The 14,453-nt window shown below is 42.0% G+C and overlaps 1 protein-coding gene across 1 annotated transcript; it reads left to right on the plus strand.

The window, feature by feature from the left end:
- The first annotated feature begins 987 nt into the window (after positions 1 to 987).
- On the plus strand, positions 988 to 12,715 carry LOC129696040 (epidermal retinol dehydrogenase 2-like). Its single transcript, XM_055633447.1, has 3 exons — positions 988 to 1,826; positions 9,672 to 9,803; positions 12,551 to 12,715. The coding sequence occupies exons 1-3, from the start codon at positions 1,506 to 1,508 to the stop codon at positions 12,713 to 12,715; spliced, it is 618 nt and encodes a 205-aa protein (XP_055489422.1). The 5' UTR covers positions 988 to 1,505.
- Positions 12,716 to 14,453: the final 1,738 nt, after the last annotated feature.

Raw genomic sequence — 14,453 nt, forward strand, 5'->3', positions numbered from 1 at the left:
TGATTGCCCTACTCTGGGCAAGAGACTCAGTGCATCTACCCAATCTATTCCACTCATGATTTTTAACACCTCCAAGAAATAGAGTCCTTGCCTGTTCAACCTCTCCCTATCGCTCAGGCCCTCGAGTCCTGACAACATCCTCGTAAATCTTCTCTGCACCCTTTCTAGCCTTAAACCAGTCCTCAAATAAGATAGCGTGTAGTCCCTATCTTCCAACCTACTTCATTAAAGACGTTGCACGTTTTGTCTACACCTTCTCGATAACTGTGACGCTATAGTGCGGTAACATTATATTCTGCACTCTGGTCATTTTCTCTTTAAATGACCTGCTGTACTTAACTATGGCTTGCTTGTACTTGCGTATAGTATGATTTGATTGGATAGCACACAAACAAAGCTTTTCATGGTATCTCAGCACATGATAATAACAAACAGACAATAAACAATGATTTTGTGTGTTATTGGACTGTCCCACTGAAATCAAGGTTTTTTTAATTGTATCTGAACCTCACCATACTGTGCATAACAATAAACCAGAAGTGACTTAATAAACTTTGAGTTTTGCTAGGTCATATGCTTATACAACCATTTTTTTAAAGATAAATTAAAGTTGTAATAGTCCAGTGGAAATCTTGAGAAAAATAAGAAATTGAAGATCCACTGGGATTGCTAAATACAATTACACTTGTCCAACTATCTGGTCTTAATTGGATTTTAATGGAACTGTTCTCTACAATGCTAAGAATTATATTCTGTACGCTGTATCTCTTTGCTCCTGTTTTTGAGTTTGGCTTGATTGTATTCGTGTATGATATTATCTGATTTGATTGGATTGCGGCATACAAACGTGTTCCACAGTGTTACCTCGGCACACGTGGTAATAATAAATCTGAACGTAAACAAATGCATTTTTCAAAGCCAACAGAGGTTTTTTTCTCCTTCCGTTCAGATCAGTTCAGATGAATTTGTCTCTAAAACCTGCAGGCGGCATTCTTGATTTTTGAGTCAAAATATAAGCAGGAACAAGAATCGCAACCCGGGTAGGCAGGGCAGAAGTGCAACTAGGAAGAGCTGGCTTGCACAACTGGGATTGCTTTTCTGTTCCGCTCGAAGGGTGTACAATGACTCTCGGAGTCAAAATATAAGCAGGAACAAGAATCGCAACCCTGGTAGGCAGGGCAGAAGTGCAACAAGGAAGAGCTGGCTTGCACAACTGGGGTTGCTTTTCTGTTCCGCTCGAAGGGTGTACAATGACTCTCGGAGTCAAAATATAAGCAGGAACAAGAATCGCAACCCTGGTAGGCAGGGCAGAAGTGCAACAAGGAAGAGCTGGCTTGCACAACTGGGGTTGCTTTTCTGATCCGCTCGTAGGGCGTACAATGAACCATTGCTGACGTGTTTCGAGCAAAGGTCGTTCCTATTTTTTTTCCCACAACAAGCTTCGGTGACCAGAGAACTAAGTGCAGAGAGACAGATACTCGACGCGTGCTTACAGACTAGTCGCGATGAACTTCTTCTTGGAGACGCTCTGCACGTTGCTGCTCTGGCTGTATTACAGCCTGGAAGCGCTGGTGATGCTGGTGGTGCCGGCTCGGAGGAAGAATGTGAGCGGGGAGATTGTGCTGGTGACGGGCGCTGGCAGCGGCATTGGACGTCTCGTGGCGCTCCGCTTCGCCGGCCTGGACACCGCGCTCGTGCTCTGGGACATCAATGCAGAGGGCATCAAGGAGACGGAGCGGCTGGCCCGGCAACAGGGGGCCTCCAGGGTCCACACTTACGTGTGCGACTGCAGCAAGAGAGCATCCGTGTACGAAGTGGCAGACAAGGTCAGCAAACGTAGACGCGACGAACTGCAAATGCCGGAATCCAACGTAAAAAGGCAAAAGTGCTGGAGGGTACTCAGCGGGCGAGATAGGAGGGTCTAGACACAAAACGTCGTCTATCCATGTTTAGTTTAGAGATACAGCGCTGAATCAGGCCCTTCGCGCCGACCAGCGATCCCCGCTTATTAACCCACTAGGGACAATTTTTGTATTGTCCACGCCAAGCAACCTACGTCTTTGGAGTGTGGGAGGAAACCGAAGATCTCTGGAAAAAACCCACGCAGGTCACGGGGAGAATGTACGAACTCCGTACAGACAGCACCCGTAGTCGGGTTTGAACCCGGGTCTCAAGGCGCTGCATTCGCTGTAAAGGGCCTGTCCCACTTTCCAGAGTTAGTCACGAATTTTCCAGAGTTATTCACAAATTTTCATTGACATATATATCTACAGACCCGTTACGAACATTCTGCAAGTTTGAATCAAGGGGAAAACTCGGGAGAATTGGTGAATAACTCGGGAAAGTGGGACAGGCCCTTAATGCAGCAACGCTGCGCAACCGGCACGCCCCAAAAATGCTGCCTCACCTGCTGAGTTAAGGGCCTGTCCCACCAGCATGCGATTGCATGCGTCTAGCGCGACCAAACGTGGTCGCTTGATGCGTACGGCCACGCGGGGCCTGTCCCACTTCGAAGCGCGGAGGCGTATGGAGTTGTGCGGGGCTGGTCTCTACATCGCGCGGGGCACTGAAAATCCCCACGTCTTGACGGCGTACGCAGCGTTTTGACGGCGTACGCCTAGTGCGTGGTATTGCGTGATTACGTCACCGCCAGGCGTGTCGTTGCGTGATGACGTCACCAGCCGGCGCCGTGCAAATTCAGTCGGCCCGCCTCCTACCCAGCTGTTTGGTGAGTATGACGTCATTACGTAATGCGCGAACTTAGTGCGAACTCCGCTTCCGTTTGGTCGAGCCAAACGTATGCAATCGCGTGCTGGTGGGACAGGCTACTCCAGCACCGTTTGTTTTACTAGAGGTCGGGAAATGTACTAGCTGGGTGAACTAAGGGTTAAAGTTTGCCTTTCCGGAGAGGAATGGGGTGTTGTTTTGCTACGCCTTGGTAGAGAAAGTAAACATTGCTATTATATGTATTAAAAAAAGTTAGACGTCAGTGTTTAATGAGTGAGCTTAGGAATTGTTAATGGAGTTGAATGCAGATAAATGTGAGAAGTTGCATTTTGGGAAGTCAAACCAGGGCAAGACCGTCAAAGTGAATGGCAGGGCTGTAATCCCTGGGTGTAATCCCTGGGTGTAATCCCTGGGTGAACCAAGAGTTAAGGATTCTCTTTCCGGAGAGAATGGAGTGTGTTGTTCGTCACTGCTGGATGCTGGTACCATTGCTATTTATGGTTTATTCAACAATTCAAAGCTCTATTTATCAATGAAATTAATATTAATTTCTGGAATAGTTCTGTATTAGAATCAAAGAGTTGTGCAACATAGACACAGGTACTTGGCTCTCCACATCCTCACTAACATTTTTGCCTTTGTGCACAATCATATTTGCTTTCACTGAGACAATATCCTATATCTTACCTAATTAAGTGCCTGTTTAAGTGTCTCTTAAACATAATGATTGTATTGGATTTCACCACCACCTCTGGCATCAGATCTGCATAACTACTCTATGTAAAAGTAACTGTTTTCTCAAATCACCTTTAAACCCCCTGCCTCCTATCTTAAACCAAATTTCCCCCTACCCACTCATGTTTTTGACCCCCTCTAACCATGTGGAAAGATTCAGACTGTTATTCCATAGGCAATGTTTCAAAGATTGGGTACTCCAATTCAAAAAATTCCTAGCCTTTCACCAGATATGTGCTCCTATTGTAAAAGGACAATAAACTGCCAGCACAACCAGATCAATTTCTCAAGACATGGACACCCTTCACCGAATTCTTACAAGAATAGCATGGTGCAACAGAAATTTAAATTTAAATCCGATGCCGGGTTGTGTGAGGTGGGCGGGGGTGACGAGGGGCAAGGTATATCTCCACCTTTTTCTTTTTTCCTATTTCTATATCTTTCGGCCACACTACTTTGGTAGTCTAGGGGTCTTTCTTTTGTTCTTTTTCGATCTACAATTTCATTTTCCCCCTTTCTTGGTCTCTTTTTCTTTTCTTTATTCATTTACAGGTTATAAGGTTAAAAATGAAGCTGTACAATAATTGTATAATTTTAGATGCCAAATGTTTTATCTTTGTACAATTGCTTCCAATAAAAATAAAAAATAAAAATAAATAAAAGAAAAGGTTCTGAAAGGCAGTGGGTGATCAAAGAATCAACACTGCTTTGTACAAGGGAGATAGACACAAAAACTAGAGTAACTCAGCGAGACAGGCAGCATCTCTGGAGAGAAGAAAATCAGCATCTGCAGTTCCTTTTTATACATTTATACAAGGGACATTTTGTCTGACAAATATGGTTGAATTTTCCAAGGAGCTAGCCAAGTGTAATGATGACGACAGTGTGGTCGATGTAGTCTGCATAGATTTCAATAAAACAAGTGATCTGGACTTATATGGGACACTGTTCTAGAGGTTGAAGACCATTAGAGAAATTGGCTTTGTAATACAAAGCAGAGGTTTATTTTCGGAATTAGAAGACAGTGACCAGTGGTGTACCACAGCGATTGGTGCTGGAACGAACCCATGCTATTTATTATTCATATCCAAATGGTTAATATAGATATATGAGGTGTGGTGAGTAAATTTGCACATTTGGCAGTGTTGCCTACGTACCCAGGGATAATACTGATGAGATTGTAAGACAAAGATAGGATATTCACGGTGAATGGCAGGGCCTTAAGGAATAATGAGGAACAGAAGGACATTAGTCCAAGGATCCCTGAGGTGGCAAGCACAAGCAGATAATTTGGTGAAGAATTCACATGCGGTACTTACCTTCATTAGTGTAATATATAAGAGCAAGGGGGTTATCTACCACGTGATAAACTTTTAAACCTCTAAAGCAGTCACCACCTCCTTCCCTTCAATGGAATCTATTGTAGAATTTCACTGGCCCTCCCCCTCACCTCCACTAGAGTAATGCATGCAGTTCTGGTCACCATACTACAGGGAAAACATGACTGTTCTAATGAGGGTACGGGGGGGTTAGCCAGGATGTTGCTTTGGTATAACATTTTAATTTGAGGAGAGTTCAGATAGGTTGGGTTTGTTTTTCTTGAAGTATATAAAATTTGAAGGTGTAAGAATAGGATGGATGGAAAGGATAGAATGGGTCTTATGAAGAATGTTCTCATCTGAAGGGTGTTTGGAGTCTGGAGCATGTTGCCTGAGAAGGCAGTGGAGTTAACAGCCTGTCCCATTTGGGCGTCATTTGCGCGTCACGTAGGTGGCGCGCGAAGATTTTGTGAATTCCAAAATCCTGGGGCACCGCGCACGACCGCGTGTCACTGCCTACTTCACCACACACCATGCGCACGTAATGCACGCCATGCGCGTCGTGACGTGTAAATGATGTCGCGCAAATGACACCCAAGTGGGACAGGCCCTTTAGAAACTCTGCCAACATTCTAGATGTGTGCTATATTGTGTGTAGTTTTGGTCCCCTAATTTGAGGAAGGACATTCTTGCTATTGAGGGAATGCAGCGTAGGTTTACAAGGTTAATTCCCGGGATGGCGGGACTGTCATATGCTGAGAGAATGGAGCGGCTGGGCTTGTATACTCTGGAATTTAGAAGGATGAGAGGGTATTTTATTGAAACATATAAGTTTAGTAAGGGCTTGGACACGCTAGAGGCAGGAAACATGTTCCTGATGTTGGGGAAGTCCAGAACCAGGGGCCACAGTTTTTGAATAAGGAGTAAGCCACTTAGAACGGAGACAAGGAAACACTTTTTCTCACTTTTTCTGTGGAATTCTCTACCTCAGAAGGCGGTGGAGGCCGGTTCCCTGGATACTTTCAAGAGAGGGCTAGATAGTGTAGTCAGGGGATATGGGGAGAAGGCAGGAATGGGTTACTGATTGGGGATGATCAGCCATGATCACATTGAATGGCGGTGCTGGTTCGAAGGGCTAAATGGCCTACTCCTTCACCTGTTGTCTATTGTCTATTTACTATGAAGAGCATTTGAATTTCAAAGGCTTTAGAAGATCATGGCCAAGTACTGGTCAGCATGGACAGTTGTGCTGAAGGGGCTGTTTGTAGGCTGCGTGTTTCAATGACTGACTCAATTGTAAACTATAAAAATAAAGCTTAAAAATAAACAAAAATAAAATTAAATTTGTTGGACTTTGAAGCATTTCGATAAGGGTTTGCTAATCCACACAATTAATTTTGGGGAATTTAGGAGTTGTAAAGCTGCAATTATAGATTAGTACCCATTGAAAACGGTCTTGTTTCTCTTGACAAGGCATTCAATTGTCAGGGCTCTTTTTAAACTGTGAGAATAGTAAGTACATGCCTGAACATGGTATTGGTTTATTATTTCAGCCTGTACTAAAATACAGTGAAAAGCTTTGTTTTACATGTTATGCAGGTAAATCATACTATATGTAAGTACAACAGGCAGTGCAAAAAGAGAAAGGAAACAAAATACAGCATGTTACGACCCCAGGGAAAGTCCAGGTTAAAAAAAATGCAAAGGCTTCAGTGTGGTAGATTGGGAGAATGCAGATACATCATTATGCGAGGTCTGTTCATGACTGACGGCAGATAAGAAGCTGAAGATACAAGAAACAGTGGATGTTGGAATCTTGAGCAAAACAAAGTGCTTGAGGAACTTGTTGGTCAGGCAGCATCTGGAAAGGGAACGGACAGACAATGTTTTAGGTTTGGACTATTCTTCAGTGTAGTCTGAAGTGGGCGAAAATCCCGATGTTTTGAGAGGTGGGGACATCCCCCCCAAGTTTTTGTAATCCGGATTTTTAAACCCGGTGAAATTTCCAATTTCCGCGGGACAGTGGGGGTGGGACTGTTGATTGAGGGCACCGAGAGACGTCAGTCAGCAGGCAATGGGGGCGGGACATGATGATTCAGCGCGATCATTGGAGGAGGGAGGAGTGGGGGTGGGTGGGACTGAGGATAGAGTGCGGTGATTGGAGGAGGGAAACGTGGCACAGACCTGCACCTCATCCGCAGCCACGATCGATCCTGGGTCTCCGGCGCTGTCTCGTCCACACACGAGTGCCCCCCACGGGTGGCCAGAGAGGTCAGGAGTCAGACGGGAGCAGTGTCCCCAGGCCCACAGCCGGCGCAGAGAAGCAGTGCTTAACCCATCTCAACTCTGCCTGGGCTTGCGGAAAATATTGCCAGCGAGGAGAAGCAGCGCTGGTATCCCGTCAGTCCAGTCAGGGCTGTAGGTTCACCCGGCAAGACAGGCAGAATTGTGCTGCCATTTAGCACTGGAATGAGCCTCTGAAGGCGCGGGTGTGTGTGAGGGTGTGTGTGGGGTGTGTGTGTGTGAGGGTCTGTGTGAATGTGTGGGGTGTGTGTGTATGCACGCGCGGCCGCCAAAAAATTGGGGTCCCCCGGTCCCCTCCATATTTTGATAGATTTGATAGATTTCCGTGCCTGGTCTGAAGTATGATCCCAACCAGAACCATTGCCTGTTCACTTCCCAGATTCTGCTTGCCGTGCTAATTTCCTCTAAGACAGCGTTTCGGGAGAAGAAGCTGTTTTTGAATCTGGTAGTATGTTTCCTGCCTCTAGCGTATCCAAACCCTTAATAATTTTATACGTTTCAATAAGATTCCCTCTCATTCTTCTAAATTCCAGAGTACACAAGCCCAGCCGCTCCATTCTCTCAGCATATGACATTCCCGCCATCCCGGGAATTAACCTTGTGAACCTACGCTGCACTCCCTCAAAAGCAAGAATGTCCTTCCTCAAATTTGGAGACCTAAAACTGCACACAATATTCTAGGTGTGGTCTCACTAGGGCCTTGTAACTGCAGGAGAACCTGTTTGCTCTTATACTCAAATCCTCTTGTTCTTCTTGCGTATCGAATGCATAGCCTAAAGTTGTAGGACAACTTGTTCTATTTGATTGTGCACGCTTGTTCTATTTGATTGCATTAGTCAAAACAGGGCGGGCCACATGAACATTGCAATCTTCCACCCCAACTCCTCTTGTTACGAAGGCCATACAACGCCTCCACGGGGTCTATAGTCCACAGGGATACAAAGAGTATATGAATAGACACAAAATGCTGCAATAACTCAGCGGGACAGGCAGCGACTCTGGAGAGAAGGAATGGGTGATGTTTGGGTCGAGACCCTTCTTCAGACTGAACTGAACTATCGTCAGTGAGAGTACTTGTGATTGTCTGAAGAAGGGTCTCTCCTCCAAACGTCACCCATTCCTTCTATCCAGAGATGCTGCCTGTCCCGCTGAGTTATTGCAGCATTTTGTGTCTCTCTTTGGTGTAAACCAGCATCTGCAGTTCGTTCCCACACAAGAGTACTTGTGACTTGTAGCTGAATGTCTGGGTACTTTACAATTTGAGTCTCGTGATAAATGACTGTCCGAATACACAATCGGATGCTTTGGGACCGTTTCTTCAGGAGACCCGTTTATTTAATGTATATGAATATTGGATGCAGATCGGCAGTACATTTCATATGATTAATTATTAAAGCAGGCTTCCGTCAGTTAATGGCTAGTGTTTCATCGCATTATGAGTCCATTTCCTAATACCCCTGATAATGAGACCAAACAACTGACGTCCAGTTTACAACATAATGTGGAGATTTATACAACAGGTCAGAGTGGGGCGTATGTTCATTATTTTTTAAAGTGGCGTTCGTTGAAGATAAGTGAGTTGATCGTTGCTTGCGGATTCCCTCAAGTTTTTATGTGGATTTGTCTCAAGTTGTATCGTTTCAGGTTTCACATTTGGAATTTATTTTGGAGCTGGATTCAGCTGGGGGTCCACGGAAGTTGGAAGAATTCTGCTTTACTGGGAATAAAGACCAGAGGCAGTGCAGCGCGGCCACTTCCCGTCTCTCGTGCGTGCACGCTGGCACTAACTGACGGCGATTCACACTTACTCACACACACGCGGACATACGCAGGTGTGATCGAATTTTATGCACGGACAACGCATAATGCTGAAGAAGGGTTTAGACACGAAACGTTACCCATTCCTTCTCTCCAGAGATGCTGCCTATCCCGCTGAGTTACTCCAGCATTTTGTGTCTATCTTCAAGTTCAGAGTTAAATAAAAAAAACACAGAGTGCTGGAGGAACTCAGCACCCACCAATCCAAGACAGGTGCGTGGGAAAAAATACGCCTGTTGGCCAGAATGGTTCTGGGGCGCGCTGAGCAGCAGTCTATGTTGATCAAATAATATGTTTTGTTTTGAAACTTTGTAAGTTATCTTGATATACAGTACTTATTTTTTTTGACATCCTCCAATTCTTGGCAGTTACATTTAATCATACATTATGGTTTTCCAAAAGTTCCGACTGGTTAATTAGATTTGCATAATAAATGCCAATTCTAAATGTAGTGACCTCTCCTTGCTGCCTTTGATCAGCATGACTAAGCTCATGATCGATTTTTAATATATTAGATACAAGGTCATGATCTAGAGCGTTGATCTGAACAAAATACATTTTTGTTTTGGTTTTCACATAACTTTTCTCGTTCCATATAAGAAAGAAAATTATCAATTAAATATGCAATTAAAATACCAACCTCTTTCGAAATCAAAATTGAATTAAATGGAACAGTTATTTTCAAAGGAACAGAGGAGTGACGTACTTTTTTAGAAACCTTTTAAACCCTCACATTGCTATTTTACTAGTATTTGTTTCTTTTCACAGGTGAAGAGGGAAGTTGGAGATGTTAGTATTTTGATAAACAATGCAGGTATTGTTACTGGAAAGAAATTCATTGATTCACCCGATGAGTTACTAGAAAAAACTATGGCAGTGAATGCTGTTGCACATTTTTGGGTAAGCAATCATTGTTTTTTTAATACAAAACCAGGCATCATTTTAATTTTAATGTAACCTTTTGGCTCGTTTATGACTAACTTTCATTTGCCTACTATTAATAGGGAAAAATATGAGCCCCACATTTATTATGGGTAATCCTAAAATCCCTCCTACGTAAAACCTCAATTTCATGCGTGTGGACTCAAAAAAGACATCACTGTACTTGTATCATCCTTATTGATCTCTGGTGATGATTAACTAAGGCTTTAATTGCCAGTGCAAGCAGTCTATGTTATATCGATCGATCTGCATATGCAAATCGCAGTCATCAATTTCAATTTTTTTTTAATTTATTGGACGTTACTATGCTGAAACACTTGTATCTAAACTAACATCAATCTTTCTAAAGATTTCCTCCTAGATTATAAACCTTGTTACTATTTTTAATATTCAGCATTCTAAGTTTCCTTAAACCTTATGAATTTAGATGAGCAACCACTTGCATTAAATATCATACACTATTTAAAAATACCATTTCATGCATTATTCCTTTAAATATTATTTTTTTGTTTTTAAATCTCCATCTTTTTTGCCAAAAATCTGTTCATGTACTTAAATACTATGCAGAGTGGAAAAGTACACTTGGATCCAATAAAAACAAATATTTTACTATTTTATGAGGTACAAATTAATAGCTGCAATTTTCACATTAACTTCTTTTTGGAAAAAGTTTCAGGCAGAAATTAATCATTAATTAACACAACACAATCACCCAAATACTGAATGCGTCAAACACTTTTAGCTCACCGGCTCCTGTACCACGTCTGAGTCTTTCATGTTTTCATCAAAGAGCTACAGGCTTCCTTGAATCAATTGTTAGAATTTTACTATGATGATGAACAAGTTAGGGCTTTATTCTTTGGAGCGCAGAAGGTTAAGGGGGGGACTTGATAGAGGTCTTTAAAATGATGAGAGGGATAGACATAGTTGACGTGGATAAGCTTTTCCCACTGAGAGTAGGGAAGATTCAAACAAGGGGACATGACTTGAGAATTAAGGGACAGAAGTTTAGGGGTAACATGAGGGGGAACTTCTTTACTCAGCTGTGTGGAATGAGCTTCCAGTGAAGGTGGTGGAGGCAGGTTCGTTTTTATCATTTAAAAATAAATTGGATAGTTATATGTACGGGAAAGGAATGGAGGGTTATGGTCCGAGCGCAGGTATATGGGACTAGGGGAGAATACTTGTTCTGCATGGACTAGAAGGGTCGAGATGGTCTGTTTCCGTGCTGTAATTGTTATATGGTTATATGCAACATGCATGATTAAGTGAATATTTAAAACTAGTTGAAAATTATATTAACATTTCTAAATTGTCACGGCCTGGTACAGAAATAAACGGTTTCACCTACTGCGCAATCAAACATTTAAAGATGCAAATATAGAGAATACCAGGTTATGAGGATTTGTACGGTTGCAGGGGATGTTGGCTGCCCCGTGCATAACAAATCATGCACTTATGGCCTTTTTATTTAAAAAAAAAAGTTTATTTTCTATTGTTCTCAATTTATAATAGATTTTGCATCAGACACAAAGATGTCCTGAAATCCCCCATCACCACAGTGGCATTACATTTGTTACATGCCAGTTTTAACTCCTGCTGCAACTTACACCCTACATCCGGGCTACTATTGTGGGGTCTGTAGATAACACCAATTAGTGTCTTCTTGCCTTTACAATTCCTCAACTCAATCCACAGTGAATCTACCTCATCAGTCCCTTTGTCTTCCCTCACAAGGGACTGAACTCCATCCCTCACCAGCAGAGCTACCCCCCTCCTCTGCCCACCTTCCTGTCCTTTCTATAGGATGTATAACCCTGAATATTAAGTTCCCAGGCCCGATCCTCCTGCAGCCACGTCTCAGTAATCCCCACAATGTCATATCTACCAACCTCTAACTGAGCCTCAAGCTCATCTACTTTACTTCTTATACTTCGCGCATTCATATACAATACTTTTAATTCCTTACGCATCTCACCTTTCACATCGATCCCTATTACACTTGGCCATACTCTCCTATCCCTTTGTGAGCTTCCTTTCCCGTTAATTCTGGGGTCATTAACTATCCCTTTATTCTCTTTCCCTTTAACTCCATCCTCGACTATCCCATTTGACACCCCACCCCCCTTATTCAGTTTAAAACCACCCATGTAGCAGTGGCAAACCTGCCTGCCAGAATGCTGGTCCCCCACCTGTTAAGATGCAATCCGTCCCTTTTGTACAGTTCCCCCTTACTCCAAAACAGATCCCAGTGATCTACGTATCTAAATCCCTGCCCCCTGCACCAGTTCCTCAGCCACACATTCAGGTCCCTTATCTCCCTGTTCCTGCTCTCGCCAGCATGAGGAACTAAAATAGTAATAATGATAAAGAGTGTGGTTGAAATATCAGGGGTTATATCTGTTCAGACTGTGCATATTTTAAATGCAAATATTGTGAATTTGCATCTGCCATTAAATGAGCCTTTAGTTTTTACTTTTAGTTTTAATTGCTGTATTTCTATATTGCACGAAATTCTCTACTCTGTAGTTCACTGTATTAATTTCCTTCATTTGATGGTAATTAATATCAATTATTTGGATGCAAATGATTGTCCATATCATTTTCAAATATATGGTAAACATTTCATTTTCCTCTTAGAAATTCTTGTAACTTTCTTTGTCAGTTATAGTTCATTTTGTAATTCTGAGGTTACATATTTGTAGACCTACAAAGCATTTCTGCCTGCAATGATTGCCCGTAACCATGGCCATCTGGTTAGCATTGCCAGTTCAGCTGGCTTCTTTCCAGTGAACGGATTGGCAGGTAAGAATCAATTCTGCGGTTTATTGATGATTTTCTTTATTAATTATATTTTGATTAAGATGTGAACCATGAGGCAGTGTATGTTGAGCTTTGCATTGCTGTTGTTTTCTGCAATGTCTCTTTGTGCATATATTTGTGAAATATATTTTTACCCAAGCAGAAGTACAGATGCTTATACTCTTATATTTAGAGGACCATTAGTGTATTTCACCTGTATTTTTGCTCTCACTGGAGAAGGAACAATGCTTGCCCTAAATTAATTGCAACCTTATCGGCATGATTTCCTGTAATCCAGTTTCCATCAGATGTGTTGCTTTAGGGCAAGAAACCAATCAGAATAGATCTTAGTGAAATGCAGAGTCAAAAACCAGACCATTTAGGATATTCAAATGTTTAAAAGTATTTATGGGTATTATGTGGGGGTGGGGAGGGAGGGGGGGGTTGGGAGGAAAATGCAGACTCAGGATTTCGGAAGATAGAGACAAAGATGCTGAAAAGGAAAATTAAGAGTGTATTTTTTTTTTTTCTTGCAACAGTCAATGCTCATTTTGCAGTGAATTAAATTATATTTTCAAGCTGAATCGATTAGTTAACTGTACTTATCTGTTGACCCATTTAAAAAAAAATCTCACTTTATTGCAACAACCCAAGTTTGGTTTATTCCATAACTAGTGAGCAAGGCCTTACCAATGAATTGATTTGATGTTTTGTGTATTACTGGATACAGTACTAAGACATCCTGTGTCGCAACGTTTTCTCCAATAGAAATCTGTCGATGACATCAGAAATCCCTGTCAGGAATACATTATTAAACATTGAGATCTGACAACAATATTATTGATCTTCATATAAATTTTGGACATTGGCAAATTCTTCTATAGGGATGAAGATAGAACTGTGAAGAGTGGCAAACCAACTGACAAACTGCTTAATTGGCATATGAAGGTTTGCAATATTCTAGAGCGAATAATGTAAATAGCAAACTTTTTAAGTACGTGATTTTTAAAGTATGATCGAAACAACAAAAAGTGCAAGTACTTTTGCTTCAATGGTGTAGAATCCACTGTGTTTGCAAAGATCAAAAGTAGCACGCAGCTGCAAGCTATACGTTAAAGCTGTCTTCCTCTACTTTCCCTAAATAATGCAAGTTAAGGTGAATCTGAATTAACTATAACATTCACTGCAGCTTCATACCAAAATGGTCCTCAGGCAGCATATCTAAAAGTTTGAAGATGCCATCAAGAAGTACAAGGCAGTAGGTGCATGAAACTACTATCGCATCCAAGTTCCCCAGAAAATATATTTTTGAGTCGCAAAACATACTGACATGTTCTCGCCCAAAATTCCCAGAAAATGTCCACCTATCCATGTTCTCACAGAATGCTGCCTGGCCCTCCTGATTAATCCAGCACCTTGTGTCCTAATGTGTTCTTTCATCATTACATGGTGTAAATAATATAATTTTTAATCACCTTTTTAGAAGCACCTTCAGTACCTTCACATCCATTTCACAGTAAGGCTCATTACTACCTACTAACTAGGGTTACTACATGTTAGTATCTCTCCTTAACACACGAGGAAACATTTTGAAAAAATTGTATATGCTGCTGTTCTGCTGAGACCTATACTTCAGAATGGTGACACAGATGGTGAACAGAAGCGGTCCCAGAGCAGAACTTTGTGGGCAGCTCCAAGCATTTCCATTTGCTAATTTTTAATTTAAAAGCAAAGCCAGATTTTTTAAGCAGGGAATACTGTTTTTTATTTTTACAAAATACATGATGAAATGTATAATTCATGTGC

The sequence above is a fragment of the Leucoraja erinacea genome, chromosome 4 (assembly GCF_028641065.1).
Source record: "Leucoraja erinacea ecotype New England chromosome 4, Leri_hhj_1, whole genome shotgun sequence".
Taxonomy (NCBI): domain Eukaryota; kingdom Metazoa; phylum Chordata; class Chondrichthyes; order Rajiformes; family Rajidae; genus Leucoraja; species Leucoraja erinaceus.